This window comes from Micropterus salmoides, unplaced genomic scaffold, assembly GCF_014851395.1.
Source record: "Micropterus salmoides isolate LMB-PRFRI ecotype aquatic unplaced genomic scaffold, ASM1485139v1 Ms_hic_scaffold_12, whole genome shotgun sequence".
NCBI classification, from domain to species: Eukaryota; Metazoa; Chordata; class Actinopteri; order Centrarchiformes; family Centrarchidae; genus Micropterus; species Micropterus salmoides.
This window is the reverse complement of record NW_024040263.1, coordinates 13,709,214-13,731,777: the sequence shown is the minus strand read 5'-3', so window position 1 is coordinate 13,731,777 and position 22,564 is coordinate 13,709,214. Positions and strand designations below refer to the sequence as shown.

The 22,564-nt window shown below is 42.3% G+C and overlaps 1 protein-coding gene and 1 long non-coding RNA gene across 4 annotated transcripts in view; one reads left to right on the top strand and one right to left on the bottom strand.

Moving 5' to 3' along the window:
- Window positions 1-22,564, top strand: part of klhl5 (kelch-like family member 5) — a 56,344-nt gene that overhangs the window by 12,812 nt on the left and 20,968 nt on the right. The window contains exons 2-4 of one of the 3 annotated variants that reach the window (XM_038713487.1): window positions 10,630-11,370; window positions 15,492-15,680; window positions 21,912-22,048. In XM_038713487.1, coding sequence (XP_038569415.1) covers window positions 10,745-11,370; window positions 15,492-15,680; window positions 21,912-22,048 — 952 coding nt within the window. In that variant the 5' untranslated portion in view covers window positions 10,630-10,744. Of the gene's footprint in view, window positions 1-10,446; window positions 11,371-15,491; window positions 15,681-21,911; window positions 22,049-22,564 lie in introns of those variants that run through there. The other 2 variants (XM_038713486.1, XM_038713488.1) reach the window with 2 other exon arrangements.
- Window positions 6,589-10,720, bottom strand: LOC119899085. Its single transcript, XR_005443708.1, has 3 exons — window positions 10,621-10,720; window positions 8,960-9,204; window positions 6,589-8,258 (listed from the first exon to the last, which is right to left on the bottom strand). It is a non-coding gene; the product is annotated as an uncharacterized LOC119899085 (long non-coding RNA).

Here is a 22,564-nt window from a genome sequence, read left to right as displayed (position 1 = left end):
GAAGTACTAAGGGCCAGTTATGAGTTTATAGGCTGCAGTGTCAGCATCCCCTAAATGCCTCCCCTCCAGTAATTATCTACCGACAATGCCTTTTGCCTGTTCCTCCTCTCCTTCTCATCGTTAACACCATCTCTGTCCACTAATTCTTTCTCAAAATGTATTTTATCCTGCCATGGTCCTTTCATCCTGCACTTAGCCCCAATTTCACTTTCGGATGTTTGAAGGCAGATGGCCTAGAGTTTTGGGGGTTAAGCTGAAGAATTATTTCAAAGTACATGTAAGAAACCACTCTTGAATACTCTGTAAAGGAAGATATACTCACCAACTGTTCAGGAAATGCAGACTCAAGCAAAGCGGGTATATCAGGGAAAACAGTGCAACCTTCCTAAATGCTTCTTAAATAATTCACAATTAAATTTTTTGTCAAAATGGCATTGAAGATTTAATAGATTCCAATGTGGCCCTGTAATCTGACATTAAACATCATTGACTGATTGATGTGTCCATCTCCTTATTATCCATATTCTCTGATTTAAATAAATGTAGTCAGCCATGAAAGTGGAATGACTCATCATAACTCATCACCCTGTTAATAGTCCATGGGATAAGTAGTCGTTGCATTTTTTTCTGAACATCCTCAGAAGACAATAACATAAACAAAGCTTGTCTCATTTGCTGCTACTTAGCATGCACACACACAACATCAACAGCGACTCACAGTGGGTTCAAATTAACAGGCAGCTGTTTGGTTAGTGGCAAGTTGTAGACCCTTGTAGACCACAGTTAGCTGCATTATCCGGGGGGCTCATTATGTGTTTATTTTCAGTCACTCTCAGAGAAAAGCGTTTCTGTAAAACTGAAGAAAGCTCTTGGAGACTCACACATCTTGCGGTAATACACATTGTTTTGCAGGACTCCATGTTTTCCGAGTCCTTATATAGCCGGTTAAGGAGTAGATTAGTCCATCAGTCAAAATGGACACAATTATGGGAATAAGACCCATGGCACACAAAATAAAACCCTCCCTACCTCACTGTGCCCCTTCTAGCTCCCAAGACGGCAGCAAAGATAACAAAAACAGGGATTTTATTCATTGCATATTGTGCCGAACATTTATGTGTTGTAACATAAACAGGTATGGAATCAATCTGCAGATGCTCCGGTTCAAGATGAGACCAAACTTTTCTGTGGCTGTCAGTTTTTTAACCATAACAAAGGCCAAAATGTGGCCTACAACACACTAGGTAAGCTCTGCTTTTAGCCTAGCCGATTGCCAGAAACGCCTTTTGCTATGTCATAACGCATATTACTTCGCCTGGCAGATATAATACTGACAGCAGTAAAAGAACAAGGGCTAATCAGACTAATGTCTGGTGCTGAAAGTGTGTAGGGGAGGGTGCCTCATGCCTGTTGCCCCTTTTCTTGTCCATCTTTGTCTCTTTTTTCTTTTCTTTAAAAAAGGCCAAAATAAAACACAGGCATCACTTCCAGACACTCACACTAAGTGAGGAATGGATCCAGAATTGATCAAGTGTCGACTAGCCTACTAATTGCTTTAAGACTGTGACTCATGGGTCATGATTGGGCTGAGATTGGGCTGACATTCAGGTACAGAAACAGCCACAATTGCACTTCGTCTTTAACCGCTATTATAGCATTCATTGATCACCTTTGCTTTCACCTCTCTCATTTGATTTCTCTCACTGTCCATCCCTGTTCTCTTCCCTTTGTGTCTCTGTTGTCTCATTGGTTTATGGATCAATAATTGGTGGGGGGGTAAGGTGACCTTCCTTACACCGACCAATCCGAGAGCTTGCTGGATATAGCCTTGCCTCATCCAAAGACTAAAAATGCTTCTCAGGCACTATCTATTTCTTTTACACCAGAAGCAGAGAATACACTCGAATCTGTGTGTGTGTGTGTGTGTGTGTGTGTGTGTGTGTGTGTGTGTGTGTGTGTGTGTTACACTTGGGGATAAATTGTAACACCAGCTGATTGAAGAGGGCTTGTCTAACTGGGGAAAAACAGGCATTCTCAATTGTTTTCACTGCATCTGCCTTCAGCACAAATTGGTTTCTGTCTCCTTTGGGGTAAAATTAAGGTTAGGTTAAGGTTAGGACTGAGCCATGTATCCATTATGGTGAAGGATAGTGCATGCCTCCAAGGAATTAATCTAAATTAAAACAAAAGACACAAAAGCAACATAAAACTGCCTAACAGAGAGAGGTGTTCATGATCCCAAAATGACAGAGCAACTTAAAGCTGCATTAACATTTTTATATTTACATGGATCAAATGACTGTGAGTAATGTGAAAGATGTCACTCATATCTAGTTGAGAAAAAGACCCAATATGATGTTTCAACCCAAACACTGCTCTGTTTGTTGTGTGTCATTAAATTGAACTGTTATTTGATATTTGACAGTGAATGTTTCAAGGCTTTTAGACCAGTGTATCGCTTGAACATAGCAGCTTCTCTCTCTCTCTCTTTCCCCCCATCGTTCTCTCACTGCTTGGGAATCTCTCTCTCATTTCTATGGGCGTGATGATTGGCACGTGGCTGCAGGTCAGAGTAAATTATTAAGGCCCGCTCTTTATTTGCCGATAAATGTTGTCTCTCTCTTTCCATCGCTCACTCTCTCGTGTTTTCAATTTCCTCTCCTCCCTCAACAGCCCATTTAGGAAGAGGGTGAACAGGATGCATGGGGGGTGGGAGGGTTGGGGTCAGCAGAAAGGGAAAATAACACAGAGACAAATGTGGTTTGTAGAGATGGACAGAAATGGAGAAATAATGTCAGTAGGGAAATGGAAAAAAGAGCTATGGAGCAGAGGGAGAGTGCTGATGAATTGCATAGCAACCACTTTGCTATCCTCCACCTGTCACCTGCCCTGCAAGGGGACCTGAGTGGAGCATGCAAGAGCAAACACACACACCTGCTTTATACCTGAGAACAGTGACTATTTGTGTGTGTGTGTGTGTGTGTGTGTGTGTGTGTGTGTGTGTGTGTGTGTGTGTGTGTGTGTGTGTGTGTGTGCGTGTGTGTGTGTGTGTGTGTGTGTGTGTGTGTGTGCGTGCGAACTAAACCAAAGAGGGACCAGTTGTGTGTTGTCATTAGGGAGCTATTAAACTGCCAAATGGGTGAGGCCGGAGAAAAGGGAAGCGAGAGAGGAGGACAGTTACCAACAGAGAAAGAGAAGAAAGGAAAATAGAGTTGTTTTCATTTCCATCAATAATTCAGCATGTGTATTATCTCCTGTTGTGTGCAGCTGCAAACTTCTCGCCTCAGCGATTTTTACAGTGGCAAACAACCTGACACATGCATGTACACACACACGCGCGCGCGCAAACATGAGGATTGGTTATTGTTTGAGTCATTTTACACAGACATGCCTAATTTATGTAAATGTGGGATTCTTGCTGTGAGGAATTCTGACTCCAGAAAAGAAGTGGGTTGGTTGTAAGCATAAATTTTTTATCTGTTGCTGTTTTGAACCTATCAACTAGCGCCTACTTGGTATAACTCTACACTGCTGTTCCGTAAAATATAATCGCAGCATCTATTTGTGCTAAAGGCAGCTACTCTTCTGACTGTATATGACTTTGGGCTTTAAAGCTGCTCTCATTATTATTATTTTTTTCAGTTAAAAAGCTGATAAACCCACTATACATTACCTGCCAAGAACTGAACAGACAGACAAAATTAGCGACTATAGCTGGTGAACAGGCATGACGTTACTCCGTGTCTGCAGGATGTGTAAAAAAATATGTTAATGCAGGTAAGTACTTTTGACTAAGTAAAGTTAGTTTGTTTAAAGAGCACACGTACACACAACAGTTAACCAAAGTGCAGAAAATGTAAATACATTTGAATGATTAAAATACAAGTAGATAAGTGTAACCGAAAAATTTAATCCAATCATATGTAGTTACTTGTGATGTGAAGTTGTGTTGACTTTAAAAGCATTTGTAAAAAGATCTTAAAGATTTTAAAATGACAATACAGAGGACCTGACAGTGAAGGGTGAACTGTTCCACAGTCAGTACTGCAGTTGAGGAGATCAGGCATATATGCGTTTGCAAATCAATGCAATGCTTTAAAAGAAAATAAAAGAATATTAAATAAAATCAATTAGATTTTTCACTGGCAACATATAAAGAGATTCCAGCAGCGCATGGCAGCAAATGGTTTTCCTGCTGCATAGATATAATTGGATAGACTTCGGTTGCCATTGTTCTATTTGCAGCTGCTGCTGGAGGTCACAGTGTGATTTGTTAGGGGTCATATCTCATAACATATGTTCATAAAATTCTGTTTGTCCTGTAGCAGCAAAAATTAATGTCATAGTTGAACAGGTGCGCACACCAAGGCCAAATGTCGGGCTGGGCAGATCAATCACTTGCTGCCTCTACTCCAAAAAGATGTATAGTGCATGTGGGTGTGTTTGGGCAGGAACTGCTATAACAAGGAGTTTGATTAGACTGGATGAGACCCAGAAGTCTTTTACGGCTGCTACTCTCGTCATTATTATCATCATCTTCCTCCTCCTCATGCTCTGGAGTTCTGGGGGTATCTAAACAGATGCACAGCTCGACAAATGTGGTTAAATTTGGCAGTTTGCATTCTCCATTCTCCCTCCCTGCTTCCCTCCTCTCTTCCTTCTCTCAGGCAATTAGAGGAACCAGAGCTAGCAAGCCAGGCCATTGCCATTGTGTTTGTAGTTTGTGTTTGTGTGTGTGTTTGTGTGTGTGTGTGTGTGTGTGTGTGTGTGTGTGTGTGTGTGTGTGTGTGATGTGCTTTAAGGCAGAAAGGGAGAAACTATTTCCTCTTCCCACAGCAACAGGCATGGATCAAAGTAATTGGACAGTTTGGTTCACACTTGGCCAGTCCAAAGCCATGTGTGTTTTTGTGTGTGTGTGTGTGTGTGTGTGTGTGTGTGTGTGTGTGTGTGTGTGTGTGTGTGTGTGTGTTCTCTGCCTCCAAGAACCTGGTAGCAAAATGCTTCCTCACAGCACACATCTTTCTTAACTACACACACACACACACACACACACTCAATAACATATTTTTCTCTCTACATTTGCGTTGAATAAAACATGGCAGTAAAAGTATGTCAACGTCTTGCTCAGCGCAGAGGGAGCAGAATGGAAGGTTTCTGCTCCAGTATAAGATCAGATAGAAAGAGCGTGCATGTCTGTGTGCGCATGTGTCTCCCTCTTTCAGTGCAAAGCATAAATATAATTGTGGGCAGTTTGGGTGTTTTGATCCCTGGCCGCTGTCTTCTCATCTCTCGGATCGCACAAGCTTTCTTTCTCCTTCTCTCTGCCTCCTTATTCTGTCTGTCTGTCCTTCTTTCTTTTTCTCCCACTCATTACAATATACTGTATTTGCACTCAAAACCTTCTACTAGTCCCACACACAAGACACGCCTAATTAATGTTTTCTCACACAGTAGATCCATCTCTCAAAGGGGGAAGGATAGCAAAAGAAATGAGAGAACAGGGGTAATGGATGGGAGAGAAGTGGAGGGAAACATTAGTCAACGAACAGAGGAGGTTATTACAGGAGGTGATCAAAAGAGGAATTGAAAAGGAAAGGAGGCATTAAAGAAATGGACGAGCTGCTCCACTGATCAGTGAGTGGGCTGAGGTACCGTTTGCTGTGATTGTTGCAAGATTCCCCCTTATGAACTTTCCAGCATGTTTCTGTTTCTGTTAACACAAATGTGATGAAAAATAGAAAAAGAGAGGGGGGAGCAGCAAAGTGAGGAAACAAATTTTCTGATGGACTGATGTTGAGTTTCTTTCATTCTTTCATCTCTCCTATTAGTTACTTCTCTGGGAAACTGGGACAAACATAGTCCGTCTGGAGCTAAAACTCACACTCTTCGAATGCAGATTAAGCCCAATGTGCGCGCACACACACACACACACATACACACACACACACGCACTCATACACACACACACACACACACACACACACACACACACAGACCACAGAGAATGCCGTCCTTCATCTGTGTGGTTCTGCTATTGACTGATGTGATGGAGGATAAGAGGGAAATTACCAGCTGAAGGTGGTCTGTGTTGTATCCAGATTATTGACACACACACACACATACAGTACATGTTTGTATTTCTATATTTGTGAGGACCATCATTGACATAATGCATTCCCAAGCCACTAGCCCTAACCTTTAAAAGAGGAACTCCATCAATTTTACACACCAGAGTTAGTTTACATGTTTTAGAATGACTACTGCATGTTTAAAAAGTCTTAGAAAGCGTTCCAGAGGCAGCTGTGTGATATATGATAAAGTGTCTCAAGTGATGTCACTTGAGGAAGTTTATCAAAAACAGTGAGTTTACCATACCTCTCTAGCCAGCTCCTCTGCAGATTAGCAGCTCGAGGCTACATTAACCGCTACTATAACATATAACTATATGTTATGGCATAACACACCAGAATCTCCGAATGAACTGTCAGCGGTTGAATTGCATTAAGAAGAATGCACAAAATAAAAAAGGCAAGATCTCTGCTTCTTCTACATTAATTTTAATCCTTTTTAACTATCTACCGTGAGTCCAACAGTGTTTTACAATGCTAAATGAGAGGAGCAGTTTTTTAAACATCACACCTAAGTGCCTTATTTTAACCCTTATCTTAAACTGAACTTAAACCTAATTCTTACCTTAAACTCTTACCATTAAATCCAGATCTTAACCAAATGGCCCTTTGAAGGTCCAGCCTAAAGTGACGAAGTGCCAAAACGTCCTCACTCTCTGGGTCTACAACTCACATTGATCCTCACAAAGATAGATAGATACAAGTAAACACACTCTTAAACCCACATAGGTCTCCTTCCACCCCGCAAGCCTTCTTGCCTTTGTGTAAAATTTATTTTCCGTTCAATAACATTGAATATTGTGCTTCCAGATCACTTTAATTGCAAACCACAAACTCACACACGCTCCCTCCTTCTCCTTCATATGTTGGGAGGAGCCAGCATGTCAATGTGGAGAGGTAATTATTTGCTTGGCTAGTCTGAGCCTGCTCTGAGTCTCAAGGACAGACTTGCCTGCAGCTACAGTACCAAGCAACACAACGGAAGCAGGCAGTGAATGTGTGTGTGTGTGTGTGTGTGTGTGATGCATGGACCGTGACTTGAATGAAAGTGTTTCCTTGTGTTTTTATGTGTATGCATGCAGAATGTATATTGGGTATGTGGTTCATATTTGTCAGAGCTGTGTGTGTGTGTAGGTGTATGCGTGTGGGCATATGCAGGAAAGTCATGATGTATGTATGTCTGTGATGCTATATAGAACAAAGCCTCTCGCAGCGTCGTCCCTGCAGGTCTCCACCTCAGGGAATCACAGTCCCACACACACGTGCCCTTATGTGTCACAGTACACAGTAACAGTAATAGCAGGGATGGAGAGCAGGAAATTGAGATTAGGAAGGAGATTGGGGAGAATACATAGCAAAGGCTTCAACACAGACTAGGGAGAAAAGGGAGACAGAAAGGAAGGAAGAGAAGGAAGAAAGAAAGAGGGAGAGAGAAAGACATTGGAAGAAGGCCACTGCAGGATGAACATCAGTCATGAGAGATGAGCTGATCATCACAGACAGGTCAGGCAGATAATGTTTCACTTTCTGGCCCCATAAAATCTTTTTACAACAGCACTCCCCAGATGACTGCTACTTGTTTTTATTCGGGGTGTGTGTGTGTGTGTGTGTGTGTGTGTGTGTAGTCAGATGCTTATAGAGTACATAGTGTGCGTAAATGCAATTGCATGCTGCCATTTGCACATGTGTATGCGTGGTGCCGTGCATGCATGCTTGCATGTGTGAGTGCACATAAACAGGATGTTTATTGACTCTGAAGGGTGTGTGAATGGTATTTCATGGTGTCATTTTCTTGCGTTTGTGTCTGTGTTTATGTGTGTGTGCTTGTATGTGTGTCCAGAGTGTTGTATAGCCGTAAAGCTGTGCCAGAGAGTTTTGAGTGATTGGCTTGGACTGCCTCAGCCAGGAGACCAATAACAGTAGGCGGCTCAAGAAGGCTCCTGCCAAGTGACCAATGATTAGATCCAACTGAAGGAGACCAGAGCTGAATGGCCCCTCCGAGCCTCATTCCCAGCCTCCCCCAGTAACAGGACGGCATTTCCATTGTGAGTGTTGCAGAAATGCATTGGTTTACTCTCTGGTTCCTTGAGTGCAGGGCTCTGAGAACATTTGACTCTCCCGGTACATGCTCTGGTAGGAAATGAAAAAGGCAGAATTATGAGGTATTTCAGATAACCCTTAAATGCTGGGGCTCTTAAACTCAAACAGCACGTGAAATCCATTGTCTATCTCCAAATCAAAGGCCGATGTAAAAATATTACTACTCCTGTTAGGTTAAGCAACAGGGACTGTGGCCAATGCTTCCCCTGATACAGAGTTTATGAGAGAAGAATTAAGACTCAATCAAAGAGTCAATCAATATACAAGTACAAAATGAATATTTTAAGTATATTTAGAGTGTATACACTCTAAATATCCAAATCACCCCAAACAGCTAGATGTGTCTAATCTGGTTCCCCATGAAACGTTCTTCCTTCTGCTATGACCCATTGCTGTTTCTTTGCCTTAATGATACTGCTGCTTGTTTTCACACCTTCATGCAGGCTTGTGTGTGTGTGTGTGTGTGTGTGTGTGTGTATGTGTATATATTGATCAGATAGTACAGCGTTGTGGCCCTGCACTGTGTTGTCAGTACATGTTGAAACTGAAAAAAATCCATGTTTCTCATAATCTGGCAAACAAAAGCGGGCAAAAAGTTAAAACAGCCTTGTTCGTCTGCCCCTTTTAGTCATTTAGTTGTGGTGGGAAAAATTAGCCTCGGGCCTTGCTGTTAGTCTGCGGGGCCAATTTATGAGTAACACATCTCCCGTCTGTGTAATTCACAAACTGACCTCGGCTGTTTGACTCATTGATTTTTGCTAGAGTGGGGCTCCTAAAGTATCCCTCCCCTCCTGTTAGTAGGACTCCATCCAGAACACACTGTGTTCCAGCTCTGTGGCTCCGGTACATCCTGTCATCGTCCTGGGGTTACTGCAGAAGGTGAGAAAGGTCCTGACTGGCTGATCTGCTGCTGTTCTGGGTGGTATGGCTCCCACAGGACCAGATCCCACTGATCATCACTGCCTATGAATAGCTGCTGCATTGCAGATGGAGGGAAGAAAGGGAGAAGGAAGAGTTGTAATGGGTGGAGAACAGCAAGAGTGAAGAGTGAATTTTCTTTGTCAAGGACACTCAGGTCCCCCCTCTGTGGTGAATTGAAGTAATACTGGCTGTTTTCATTATCTGCCATAGGTATCTGCTCAAACAATGAATCTGCACATCGGCTTTATTGCAGCCAGGTTTCTAAACAAAGTGTGATTGTTAGAAGGCAATAAGACAGAGATGGAGACTCGCCAAGAGACAGGTGCTGAGAGGAGTGAGTGTAGACAGCTAGACGGTGTAGAAATGAGGATGACAAAGAGGATGTGTCCACCGCTTCATTACATTTCAGAGTCTTTGATTAACAGGTAATGATTGCTGTAGCCTCACAAACCTCCAGGTTCATTCACTCACTCTGGCACATATGCTTGCACACAGAGACATTTATATAGGAAGATGTTGCATTTAGAGATAGCAAAAAAAATGTACCTTAACCAAAACTGCTATATGCCTAATCCCAATCTTGACATTAACTTTAACCAGTTCCTATATATCCCTACTACGTGAGTAATAGATTACAACTGGTGATTACTTTCATTGTTGATTAATCTGATTCTTGATTAATCAATTATATAGTATGGTCTATTAATAGTCACAAAATATGTATTTTACAATTAGCCTATTACAAAGTGACATGCTCAGAATTGCCCCGCCAGCAAACCAAAACCCCAAGATGCTCAGCTGACAACTGTATGAAACAGAGAAAAGCTTGAAAAATAACAACATAGTGATTGATCAATTCTGATGAATTTGTTGGGAATAAAGCTGAGACATTTAATCAATTTATCGATTAGGCTAGTGAATTGACTTATTATTATAATAATCGATCAAGCAAAAACATGCAAACATTCATTAGTTCCATTCTCAATTATGACAATTTTCTGCTTTTCTTTGTTTTATATGGTAGAAAACTAAACAAAAAAGCAAGCAATTTGAAGACTGACATTTTAAACTATTTTCTGACATAGACTCTACACACAAAGAGAAAGTTCTTGCCCTATAATACAGCCTACAGTAGCCTACTGTTGCCAAACAGACTGATTGGTTCCATTTACTAAGTATTATTGATTGATTGTCTGGCCTGGTGAATAATGGTGGTGTAGTTGATGATGATAATAACAATATTCTTCTCTGCTGCAAAATGCCTGGCCTGCTCTGCATTATTTGGCAGTGTGACATTAATTTGTCCTTGAGTCAAATGTTTGTGGTTTGGTTTGTGCATGAAAAGGCACTGACGTTAAAACTCTGTATGTACACCTCCCTCTCTCTCTCCCTCTCTCCCTCTCTCTCTCTCTCTCTCTCTCTCTCTCTCTCTCTCTCTCTCTGTCCATATTCTCCGCTATATTCCGCTCACCACTTCCAGTCGCGGTTAACGGGCGTGCGGTTGCCAGGAGAGGCGCGCGTACATTAAGGTGTGCTGCTTTTAACGGCAGAGCGGCACGGGCTCACCCCGCCATTTCTTCGTGCCGAGCCCTGGAATGTCGAGTAGCGGCTCGGGCTCTTCCTCGCGGAAGGAGTTCGATGTGAAGCAGATTCTCAGGATCCGATGGAGGTGGTTCGGTCACCCCGCGGTCCCTCCGCCTCACTCCCCGCCGCTAGGAGACTACTTCGCCGGGAGGAGAACGGGCGGCAGCTCCGGAGACGGACCTTCAGTCAGCGGCTGTAGCAACTCGAATTCAGCCAGCGTGAACCCCAGCGCTGGGAGTCACGGCGGTCTGGTGGCCAGCGGCAGCGCTGGGTCTAGCCTGTGTAACGGCAGCAACAGAAAGTTTGCTGATCCTGCGGGGAGTCGCGGCGGTCCGGGGGGAGCGGCAGTTGGAGCAACGGGGAGCTCCTGTCCCCGCTCCTTCAGCCAGCCAGAGTGCAGGAGCTCCGCCGCTGCGCTGTCGTGGGTCTCCCCGCCGCCTCATCGTCGCTCCCGGCCGGTGACGAGCATGGAGCCCCCCGGCGAAGCTCCGGTGCCCCAGCTGGTACCCGAGCCCTCCGCTCATGTCGGGGTTGAGGAGGAAGAGGAAGAGGAGGCGGCGGCAGCGGCAGCGGCACCGGCAGCGTCGGGCAATGAGGAGAACAACAACCACCCGGAAACTGACTCCAGCTCCTGCAGGTAGGAGGGGGCAGGTTTGAGTGGTGAAATTTCTGTTTTGGGATCTTTTCGCCAAAAGTAAACTTTCTAGAGCAGAATGTGAGCCGAATCAAGTCACGTTAAAAGTTAGGGCAAGTGAAGAGCTCCTTCACTGGTTGAGTTGCCCTTTACAGTTACTGAAATTAGTGTTTTATAATTTGATGAATCATTCTGCTATTTTTACATTTAACCACAGTGGGCTTAAGGGACATTTCGTTTTGTCATTTTCCAATACTGGTGCACACAGGGCATTTGGAAACTGAGTGTGCACCTACTAAATATTGGCCTAGCTTATAGAAAAAGTAAGTCGGGGATGCACCATGTAAGATGCTGTAAGACAGCATCTGCAGTAGTGGAGGGCCACTCATTACAGATAGAGAGCGAAGATGATGGCTGAGTACCTTTGGGACAGAATCTGGTCCACTGATTTCTCAACCTCCTAATGAGGCCTCGCCAACCAGGCTCTGTTAGAAGTACCAAACACAAATGCACACTCTTGTGAATATGGGATTTTCAGATTCAAATTAACCAGATGACTCCAGGGCCGAGGTTCGGCATGTAGCCACATACTGCACTTGACATTTACATTGTTTTGTTTTCAGCGACCCATTCTCCAGCTTCAACTCACAGTCCCCATGGCTCTGCATGTTTGTGTGCACATGCATGATGTGAACGCTTTGCACTGGTGTGGCCATGCAGCTGTAGTGGTGTGAAAATACATTTAATTAATAGTTGCCATGGAGACAGCAAAACAAAGCAATTAGAGCATCATAACTAATCTTAAGTGCATCTGCATGGACTTCACAGATTTATGTTTTTATTATGATGCAGCAGTAAATGTGATGAAGTAAAGGAAGAGAAACAGTGTGTGTGTGTTTGTGTTTGGTTATGTGTGTGTGTTTACTATACCAGCGTAATGATGCATCTGAAGGCATCCTATCATGCTCTGTGTTCCCAAGACACATATCAGAAAATATTAATGATTCATAGGACACGCACAGACTTTAAAACATCTTTCAGTGGGAGCAAACGCAGATGTATTTTTTAAAATCGATTCATGTCTGATGCTCTATCATTCCACACCCCATTTGTTTTCACCGCAAATGTGTATGTTTGTGTGCGTTGTGAGAGAGAGTGAGAGAGAAATATGGTTTTAAAATATCTATTGTTATGCAAGGCTTTAACTTGGGAGTCTGGCAGCGCTTACACAGAAAATTACTTGTGCTCAATAGTAATGCATGTAGCGACACACACCAGCCTCATTATAGGCAAAGACATACTACATAATGATGTGAACCTGAACAGATTTTTAGAGTGCATGGGTATAGCCGTGTCCATGTACATGTTATGGTTGCCATACCAACACAGACATTAGTTTCTGCAGCATACATGTGCAGCACTGTGCATGTATGTTTTATGATTTTTATGTGTGTGTGTTACTGTCTGTATGCTGTTCATTCCTGTCCCTCTGAGAGCTCCTGTGTACAATATGATACTCCCAAGAACACAAGTGGCAGAATCCCAAATGGATCATGGGAACAGACGAGTACAGAATACCAGAGTGGCTGAAGGCTCGCTTTGACTCAGCTGATCTCCTCTTCTCCCTTTTACTTTCTACACCCCCACCCCCCCTCCGCGCCTAATCCTGGTATGCCTCCCTTACTCTCTCTCCCCCTCTGTCCCGTGTTCCTCCCTGCCCACCCTTGTCCATTCATTTGCCCTCTCTTTTCTTTTTTCCCAGCTAATGTGTTGGAAAACAAAAGCATTTGTATGTGTGTCACGGAGGCTGTAACATGTGGCCAGTCAGGCACCGTGGCTGTATGATCACGTTGTACATCAGCTTACAGAACTAAGTTTCATTTGCATTAGCTGTTAGCCTACAGGCTAATCAGACTAGATAGTTAATCACCGGGGAGTGTGTGTGCAAATGTGCGTGTATGAGAGAGAGAGCGAGGCAGGGAGAGAGACCCTGAATGACAGTTGTGTGAGTGTCCTTGCCTGGTGCAGGGGTTTAAAAAATCTGGCTGCATGGTGTTGATTCGCCCCGGACACACTCTCTGTTTCTCCCCTCTCTCTGTTTCTCTCTCTGTCAATGTTGAGTGCCTGCCAGGCTCAATTAAGGGGACTGGAAGGCAGCATTCCCCCACTTCAAAGCCATCTCCTCTGGCAGTATTTAGCCAAACCATTCGTATGCATACACACTCACACACACATGCATGCACACTCAAAGCTAGCCAAAAGGCCTCCTTGGAGGGGTTAGAGTGGGGAAAACTGAGGCAAAGATGGATGATGGGATGATGGGATGAGGTGGAATGAAGTGAGTGATGGATTAGTTGAAGATATAAAAGTGAGGACGGGAGACGGATGTAGAGGGCAGAGGTAAAATGACCTGCTGTAGCACGTCAGCAGCAGCACACACAAACCCGAATGCGTGCACTGTTGGCATCTTACACCAGCGCTGCTTACAACATTTATTAACAGTGCCTAAGATTATTTAAAAATTCAATTCAAGTCAATTTTCTTAAGCTTTAGCTCAAAATCACAAATTTGCCTCGAGTTTAAACCTGCAATAGCTGATATTATTTATTTATTTAGTTAGTTTTGCTACTTGGGGGAGGTGGACAAAGGCTGTTCACACTGATATTGTAGTACCTTTTCAGTTGATCTGACAAATTTGTTAGCAAACAGCAGTTACACAGCAGAATTAACATTCATTTGGAGTTTTGTTTGTCCATGGCTACCTCGCGAGTGTTAGTCCAATGTTCACTTTCTTTTACCTCTTTTTTGGTCTTCAACTGCTGAAAGAAATATCAGGTAACTCAGCTACTAAATGCTCCACTAAACACTGATGAGAGTGAACCAGATAAGTAAAGTTGTGGGCTGGAAAATCAAAACAGTGACCTGAAAGACATTCAGATGCGCCATAGAGCTGAGGGGAACTGCAGAGTCGGGTGATAACTCTATGTAGGCTTATTTAGTCATGTGATCCATCACTGATATAAAGTGCAACTAATTATGAAGAATATGGCTCTGAGAATATTGCGAGCAACTTCCAAGTGCTGCTAAGCACTAATAGGACCTGGACCCAGACTGGAAAGAGGACACACGAGAGTAATGATTTCTGATTCACAACCCTGTTTAAGGGTGATTTAGTCTTCACATTTCAAATCATGTTGTGTACACAAGCCGCATTTTCCTGTGCCTTTCCAGAATTTCTGTTTTGCTTTCTCTCTGTTTAGTCCTGAAAGAATATGCGTGTGGAAAATTGCGATTTAGGACAGTTTAATTTGCAACTAACACACACACAAACTCTTCCACAGCCCTGAAAGAGTGGGGTTTCTCTTTAAAAGTAGAGCCGAAATGATTCATCCAGTTCATTTCTTATCTCTTTGTGCTGTAGGGCCAGTCCTGCCACTTCTGCTGTTAAATTAAAAATGGAAGTACGGCTCTGGCTCTCATAAATTAAATGCTGGAGCCATGATGGCTGGAGATTCACAGGGTAACTAGCTATACTTCTGTGCTCATCTTTGATGAACACACGTGCACACAGCAACGCACACCTCATCAGCTCAGACTGGAAGAAAAAGACAGAACAGCCCCAGGCTTCAGCACTTACACCAGTGAGTAGCAAATGTTGAAGCCATCCTGGCCCAAAACCCTGCTTCATTTCTCGTTGTTGGTATAGATAGAAGGAAACTAGTTGCCATTAGGGAGCAGAGTAAATTACTGCATATCCTATGCGCTCAGCTCCCACAGCTATTTAATTGGCAGCTCCTCTTTTAAGTGGGCTAAATTTATCTGGCCATTTACTCCTAGTAATTGGACCATTAAAGATCTTTTGTCTGCTTCTGGCGACATACAGTAACCCTGTTGAACAGTGAAGGGGAGAGCGAATACGTGCGAGGGAGATGGCTCATGGAAGACATGAAGCAGCCGTCATAGCTCTCTCCACACATCTGTCTCTTTGTCTTGAACAAAACAGAATCAGCATCAACACATGCACTCAAAGCCTCTGTCTCCTTCTCTTTGTGTCTGTTTGTCCGTGTGTCTGTGTGTTTGTGCAAAATGCCTGTCTTTGTCTGTGTGTCGCTGTGTGGGCACAGGACGTCTAACAGCAGCGCCACGCTGTCCTCATGCGTGTCAATGGAGCCATGTGCGTGTCCAGAGGATTGTATGTTCACCGCTCTGTCCCACGCCGATGTCACCTTCCGCAAGATGGAGGGCTACCTGAGGTCTCGACAGCTGTGTGATGTCATACTGGTGGCTGGAGACCGGCGGATACCTGCACACAGGTAGGAGACACTAAAATGTAACACCAACATTTTGATGTTGAATATGTGTACGTCATAAGGGTTGCAGCTAATGATGATTCTCATTATCGATTAATCTCTTAATTATGTTTTAGATTAATTGTGTGGGCCAAAAAGAGTCTGAAATTGTGAAAAATTCCAATTTCCCAGAACCTGTGTGATGTCTTTAAATTGCATAAATCTTCCGAGAACACTTTCTCTTATAACATCTCTAACCCCTAGCCTCTAAAATGCACTTCCTCTGCTTTTCTTCTCCTATCTCCTTACAATCTTCTTGTATTAATTGCACTCTTTGTGATCTCTTACTTCTTTCCCTAGGTGTTTGGCCCATTGATGCCATACACACTAATAACTCTTACTAGCATTTATTTCTGCTCTTCCTAGTATCTATTGTCACTTGTAGATCTCCTACTTTATTAATGCTTTTTTGATGCTTTATTGACGCTTGTATGTTGTTCCTCAAATGTAAGTCATTTTGGGTAAAAGCATCTACTAAATGAGGAAATGTAAATTTAAATACATGTTTTGTCTGACCAACAGTACAAAAACCAAAGATATTAAGTTAATAATGATAATAAATGAAACAGTGAAAATAGCACATTTTTGAAAACATTTCAAAACGCTACAGCCAGTCAATGTTTGCCACTTTTGCCTTATGAACATGTTATTTATCAGAATTGCAATATATTAATTATTCAACTTCTCATTTTAGCACTGTACGTGACAAATGTCCTTCCACAGTGTAAAAAATCTATGTAATACCTCTGTTACAGTGGCAGAATGAAATGCCTGTAATCATCAAAAACTGCTTTTTACATCATTTGGGGGAAAACAAGGCAGAAATATAATTATGAGTTTCAGTTTTTATTAATATCATATTGTAAAAAGGCTGTTTCGTTGGGGCAGATGTTTATTTTGACCACTTCCCCTAAGTTGCTTGCTGCCCTAAACTTGCTGTGAAGCATACACACTAAGTATTAACACACAAACACTCACACCCGCTTACTGTCATTCTGTCTATATATAAGGTACTGACAAACACACAGTGAAATGCAAAAAGACACACACACAAATGTGCCGTGAAACATAATTCCATCAAGAACTGAAAGAATCCATTAGTTTATCAACAGAAAATTAATCTGCAACTGGTTTGATAATCGGATAATTGTTTCAGTCAAGTTCAGTCAAGTGTTTTCAAGCAAATAAGGTAGCATTTGATGAACTCAAACACGTTCGAACACAGGCATGATTACACATACACAGACAGAATACTATTTGGAAAGAATCTTTTACACACACAGCAAACAGTCATGCTCATAAAAGGCCCTTTTTTCATTTTTGTAGTCTACACACAGTCAACTGAGCCTCTGAATCATACATCAAACACACACACACACGTGACTGTCAACCACCTCATAGCCCCCACTACACTGGTGCTGTTGCTGTTGCTCTGTGGGCATGTGGCCATTGGTGCAGCAGCACGGTCCATCTGCACAAGGATGAGACAGGAGAGCGGCCCTCAACCAGCAGAAAGACTCCCTTTCTCTCAACGCCTTCCTCTTCTGCCTCATTTGATCTAGTCCTCCAGGCACAGATGGTGACAAACAAAAGACCCTGCTGTATGAGAATCCTATTGGTGTATGTGAAAGTGTGTGTGTGTGTGTTTGTGTGTGTGTGTGTGCACGCGTGTGCGTGCGTGCACGTGCCAGCAATGGGGCGGGAGTAAGATATCTTTGTTTGAAAGCGTTTGTTTTGTTTGCAATTGATTTATTGTATGTGTAGGCTAAAAGTGCTTTTCTAGGATACAAAACATACACCCTCTCTCTCTCTCTCTGCCTGACATGTACACACAAACAAATGCACCGTACATGCTGAATAGGCCACTTGTACTTGTACCGTATATAGCTGCATATTTCTTGTGGAGTTTGTTGCAAGCAGCGCAGTTTAAGGAAAACTAAAGCTCTATATGTGCTTTAAAACAGTAGAGCACAATTATACATTTTGTCTCTGGGACTGAACCTTGAAGAAATACAATAGTATGCAAATCCATTTTCCTACCCCCATCTGGATACCTCTGTAAAAACGCTATCTTAACTGTTTTTAGTAAGTATAGGTTAGTATTTGGGGCCCATTATGTGCATACTATCGTTCTTATCTGTTTTTAATACAAGACAAGAGATATTACAGCCATGCCAGCGTCTCTGTGAGACTGTGCTTGCCGTAGACACAGCAGTGCTTTGAGCTAAATGCTGTTGTCAGCATGCTAATAGGCTCACAATAAGAATGCTAACATGTGGCTGTTTAGCAAGTAGACTGTTTAGCATGTTAGCAGGGATTTGATCATAAACCAAAGTGTTGGAGAAATAAAAAAAAATGTAGACCAGATGAATGTGCTAAATGGAAAGTTAAGGAATAAACAAATTATTACAGTTCATCCTGAGGGCACCATGGTAGTCCCTCTATTATTTGTTGAGACATTTAATTCAAATCCAAATTTCACTCAAAAGCACAAATTCCAACCTCATGGTAGAGCAAGAGGAAATGTCAGGGTATCACCAAAATCATTAGGCTTCCTCCTTTGGGAAATCCACAATGTAGAGCTATTCTACTGAATAAGGGTAATAAGTCTGTCCTAAATTTAATGGCTGACAAACTGACATTTTGCCATCCCACGCTATTAGCGAGGCAAAAAAAATGTGCTTCTCCTATACCTTTTTATTTTTGAGTATGTATAGAAAAATAGTTGAGGAGATATCTCCTACCAACCCTCCTGTTGTTTTCCCCTCTCTGCTTTCGCTTTACTGTATCTGTTCCAAGCAGCACATCCACATTCAAACAAATACAGAGACACTGTTCAGTTTCCAGCTCTTGCCCTCTTTTCCTGAGTCCAACTCGTCTGTTTCCTGCTCTCCTCACTTTGGCATTTTGTCTACTCGGTGCTCTTTCCATTACAGTGTGACACACTGCCTGCCATGTCTGTCTTCAGAAATTTCCTTTTTGTAAATAACCCAGTGCTGCATATAGCTTGTGTCGCTCACTGCAAGTCAAACTGAGACCCACGTGAAAAATTAAGAAGTGAAAATGCTGTGTGTGTGTGTGTCAGAGAGAGAGATAAGAATTAAAAGAAGAGATACCCAACTGCAATACTGGCAGAACAACTTCCTGCTGACTATAGAGTATTTTGACATCTTTGTCTGTAAAACACACACACATCTACACACATATACGCCACACTCTTCTTTGCTTCAGGCTATCTGTCAAGGTCCCAGTGTCACACTCAGTAATGAGTTTATACACATGATACATACATATTAAGTACACACACATAAACATCCAAGTATGTTGACCATGAAGTCAAAAAATGCTTCAACACACACACACACACACACACAATGACTTGTAAACACACACAAAAATAGATTTTAAGATGTGCAAATCTGTTCATATATCTGTCAAACAGCCATATGCAGATCGGGACATTGAAAATGCTGCACCCTGCAGTGATATGGAGGACTGCTGTATATGTCACTCTCATAATGCATCCATTAGTCAGTCACCACCTCATTTACAAAGACATCTCCAAGAGCAAGTACTGAAAACTAACATTAAATATTAAATAACAATTAAATACTTTATGGCATTTTTTAATACCTTGATGTTTGTGAGTGTGTGTGCGTGTGTGCGTGTGTGTGTGTAAAAACTGTACAGTGACATGAAAGGGTAATGGATTCATTAACTGTGACCTTAAAATAATTCCTCTCTGTCCTTCATCGAGCATGCTCTCCATTATGTCGTATATCTTCTTTCTCAGACCCCCCCACCCCCACCCCCTGTCCTCCATGAGCTCAGCTGCTGTGATCGAGACATGCAAATAGAATAATCTCTGCTATGACTGCACGGATTGGCATGTCTTTTTTACTGCATGCTTGATCTGGCTAAAGTTGTGTCTTCTTTTATAAAAACAAAGGGTGTCACCAGGAATCACTCGAAGGGATCCTTTCCATAATGTTGTTAGACCTTGTGTAAGAGTCTGAGTCTGTCGGTGGCAAAAAGCGGCACTTTTTGTGGATGTAATTTTGATGGGCGCAATTGCCCCAAAGGAATGGAAGGAAAGTTTCAGCCACTACAGCTTTTGTGGTTGTTGGCTGAAGCCATTTACTGCACGGATACCAAAACCTTTTGTACTTACTAGTTATTTTGATACCTAAATATGTGAAAACAGGGCCCAGGGTTAAAAATACAAAAATTATCCTTTAGGATGATCACTTGCTTCAGATTTTGACATTGTAAAAGATGTTACCGCATTGTTGAAGTGTGTTAATCTGAGAAAAGCTCCCGGCACTTATGGCATCTGTGTGTACACTGTGCCACTTCTTCCGGCTTCTTTTCCAAATATCAGTTTAGTTTCACATCGTTCAGAGATCTTCTAATTTGGCACTGGTTTCAAAGATAACTAACCCGTAAGAAACAAATGAATTCAGGTCAGTCTCACTTATGTTATGAACATAGATATTAGATATTAGAAACTGCTCTTGAGGGAAAACGTGCTCCACTGCAGTTTGACTATTAAGCATTTAAACATCTGTGGACATGAAGCTCTTTATCCTCAATATGCTCAGTATGCACAAACATCTGGAGATGCCTTAGGCCCATGCCAGACTTTTGTTTGCAGTTTTCTTCCACCTAATAACATCTCTTCAGAGAGAGGAGCACACATGATTCCCATTCGGAGGGGATTTATTTTTTTAGGGGAAATCGGGTGATAATATCTAATATTACATGCATTAATGATTCATTTTATTTTGTCTGGAGTGCATACATGTAGGATCTTTTTCCCTCTATACACAATAATAATTACAGTCCATTTACTTGCTGTTTTTCAGCACACTTGTTTGTACCTCCTGTTTGGAGTGATAGAAGGCAGGATCATTACAAGACCATACACTAACATATTCTCTCTCTCTCTCTCTCTCTCTCTCTCTCTCTCTCTCTCTCTCTCTCTCTGCATGTTTTACCAACCATCAACCAATGTCAGATGTTTCAGATAAGAAAAAAGTTAACATTAAAGTCTTTGATCTGTCTTGTATGAATAAGTGGAAAATGTCAGTGTGTCTCCTAAGATGGTGTGAAGCTTTCAGATTTATGCTGTAAAACCCACAGAGCTACGTGACTAGACATTATTCTGGTCTCCGTTTGGTCTAAACTTTTAGGCTTTGACTACTATTCTGCTGTACTTTCCAGCTCATAATGCTCCACTCCCACCTCATAAGCCTTCTGTGTTAAAAGCGCCCCCCACCCCTGTTGGTAGAGCAGACTTTCCACTTTCCTACTGAACAGACTTTTTCAGGAGCTGTTGCTCTAACCTGAAAAAAAGACTTTGAGCAAATATTCAAACATAAACTCTTTGAACTCAGATGATTATGAGTTGATGTTGTGTACATCATGTAAAGTAAACATTTAAAGTGGATTGTGCAAATTCGAACTTCGAATTGGACCTTTAATACATACTTCCCCGTATCATCCAAAAGGCATTATCATTCTCTTCAATCCTATTCCATTTTATGTCTCTAGAGCTTTAACAATACGTTTGTCACAAAGAAACTTTATAGACATACATACAATTGAGAATTTTAAAGATTACCATTGTCCACAGCATCTATCTTGCTCTTTATCGCACTCTTACTGGCAAGTTCCTTTTATAGTAACTCTCTCACACTCAGCCATTACCGCCGTCATGTACCTGTCTGATTAGCATGCTCTACCTCACTCTCTGGTCTGGAGCATTGTGGTAGCGTCTCATTTTAAATTTAATTATTAGAGTCAGAATTAACAACACCATTGTCCATAGCTTTTTCCATTCGGATTGTCCTGGGCATGGTAAAACTATTTAAAATATATGCCGGTTCAGCAATTGCTCATCATTGTAAGTCTGAACGTCCGGCTGAATCGTCAACTCTTATCTCTCACTGCAAAAAATTGCACTGAACACTTCAGTGTAGCCAGTTGAATTTTCATGGATACATTTACAGGAGAAAAATGCTGTGCATTGTCTGGTTGTTTAATCATTTCCAGGCTGCCCGGTCCTTCTCTGTTCTGGATCTTTTCCCCTGCCAGTCCAGACTCGTCCTGTCAGCAAGGTCAAAGTCTTCCATTCCTCCATTACAGCTGTCCATCCTCTCTGACTGATGCCTGACTCTCTCTCTCCCCTCACAGACTGGTCCTCTCATCCGTGTCAGACTACTTTGCGGCCATGTTCACCAGTGATGTTAGGGAGGCCAAGCAGGACGAGGTGAAGATGGAAGGAGTAGACCCTGATGCGTTGTGGGTCCTGGTGCAGTATGCATACACAGGTACAGAGACACACTGATCACCTTTATTAGAAAAAAGTTGAAAACATACTGTCATGCTCCTCTCTTTCTCTAGAAAAAAATCACATACCATGGTTCTGCTCGAGGTTTCTGCCTCTTAAAAGGAAGTTTTTCCTTGCCTGTGTCGCCTAGTGCTTGCTCTTGGTGGGAATTCTTGGGTCTCTGTAAATAATATCACAGAGTGCAGTCTAGACCTGCTCTATATGAAAAGCGCTATGAGATAACTGTTGCTGTGATTTGGCGCTGTATAAATAAAATTGAATTGAATGTACTGGTAGTTATCAGAACTGCTGAAATTGTTATTTAATAAGTAAATCAGAGAAGTTAATCCTGCTCACAACCAACCTACCGCAGCAATGATATGCATATTATTTATTGTTTTTAAGCTTTTGGATTTTATAAGAACACATGTTTCCCACACTGTGTCTATACAAGAGGCGTAGTGTGAGCAGCATGTTAGTAGAGCAGTAGCACAGGACAACGCCATGTCTACAAAGG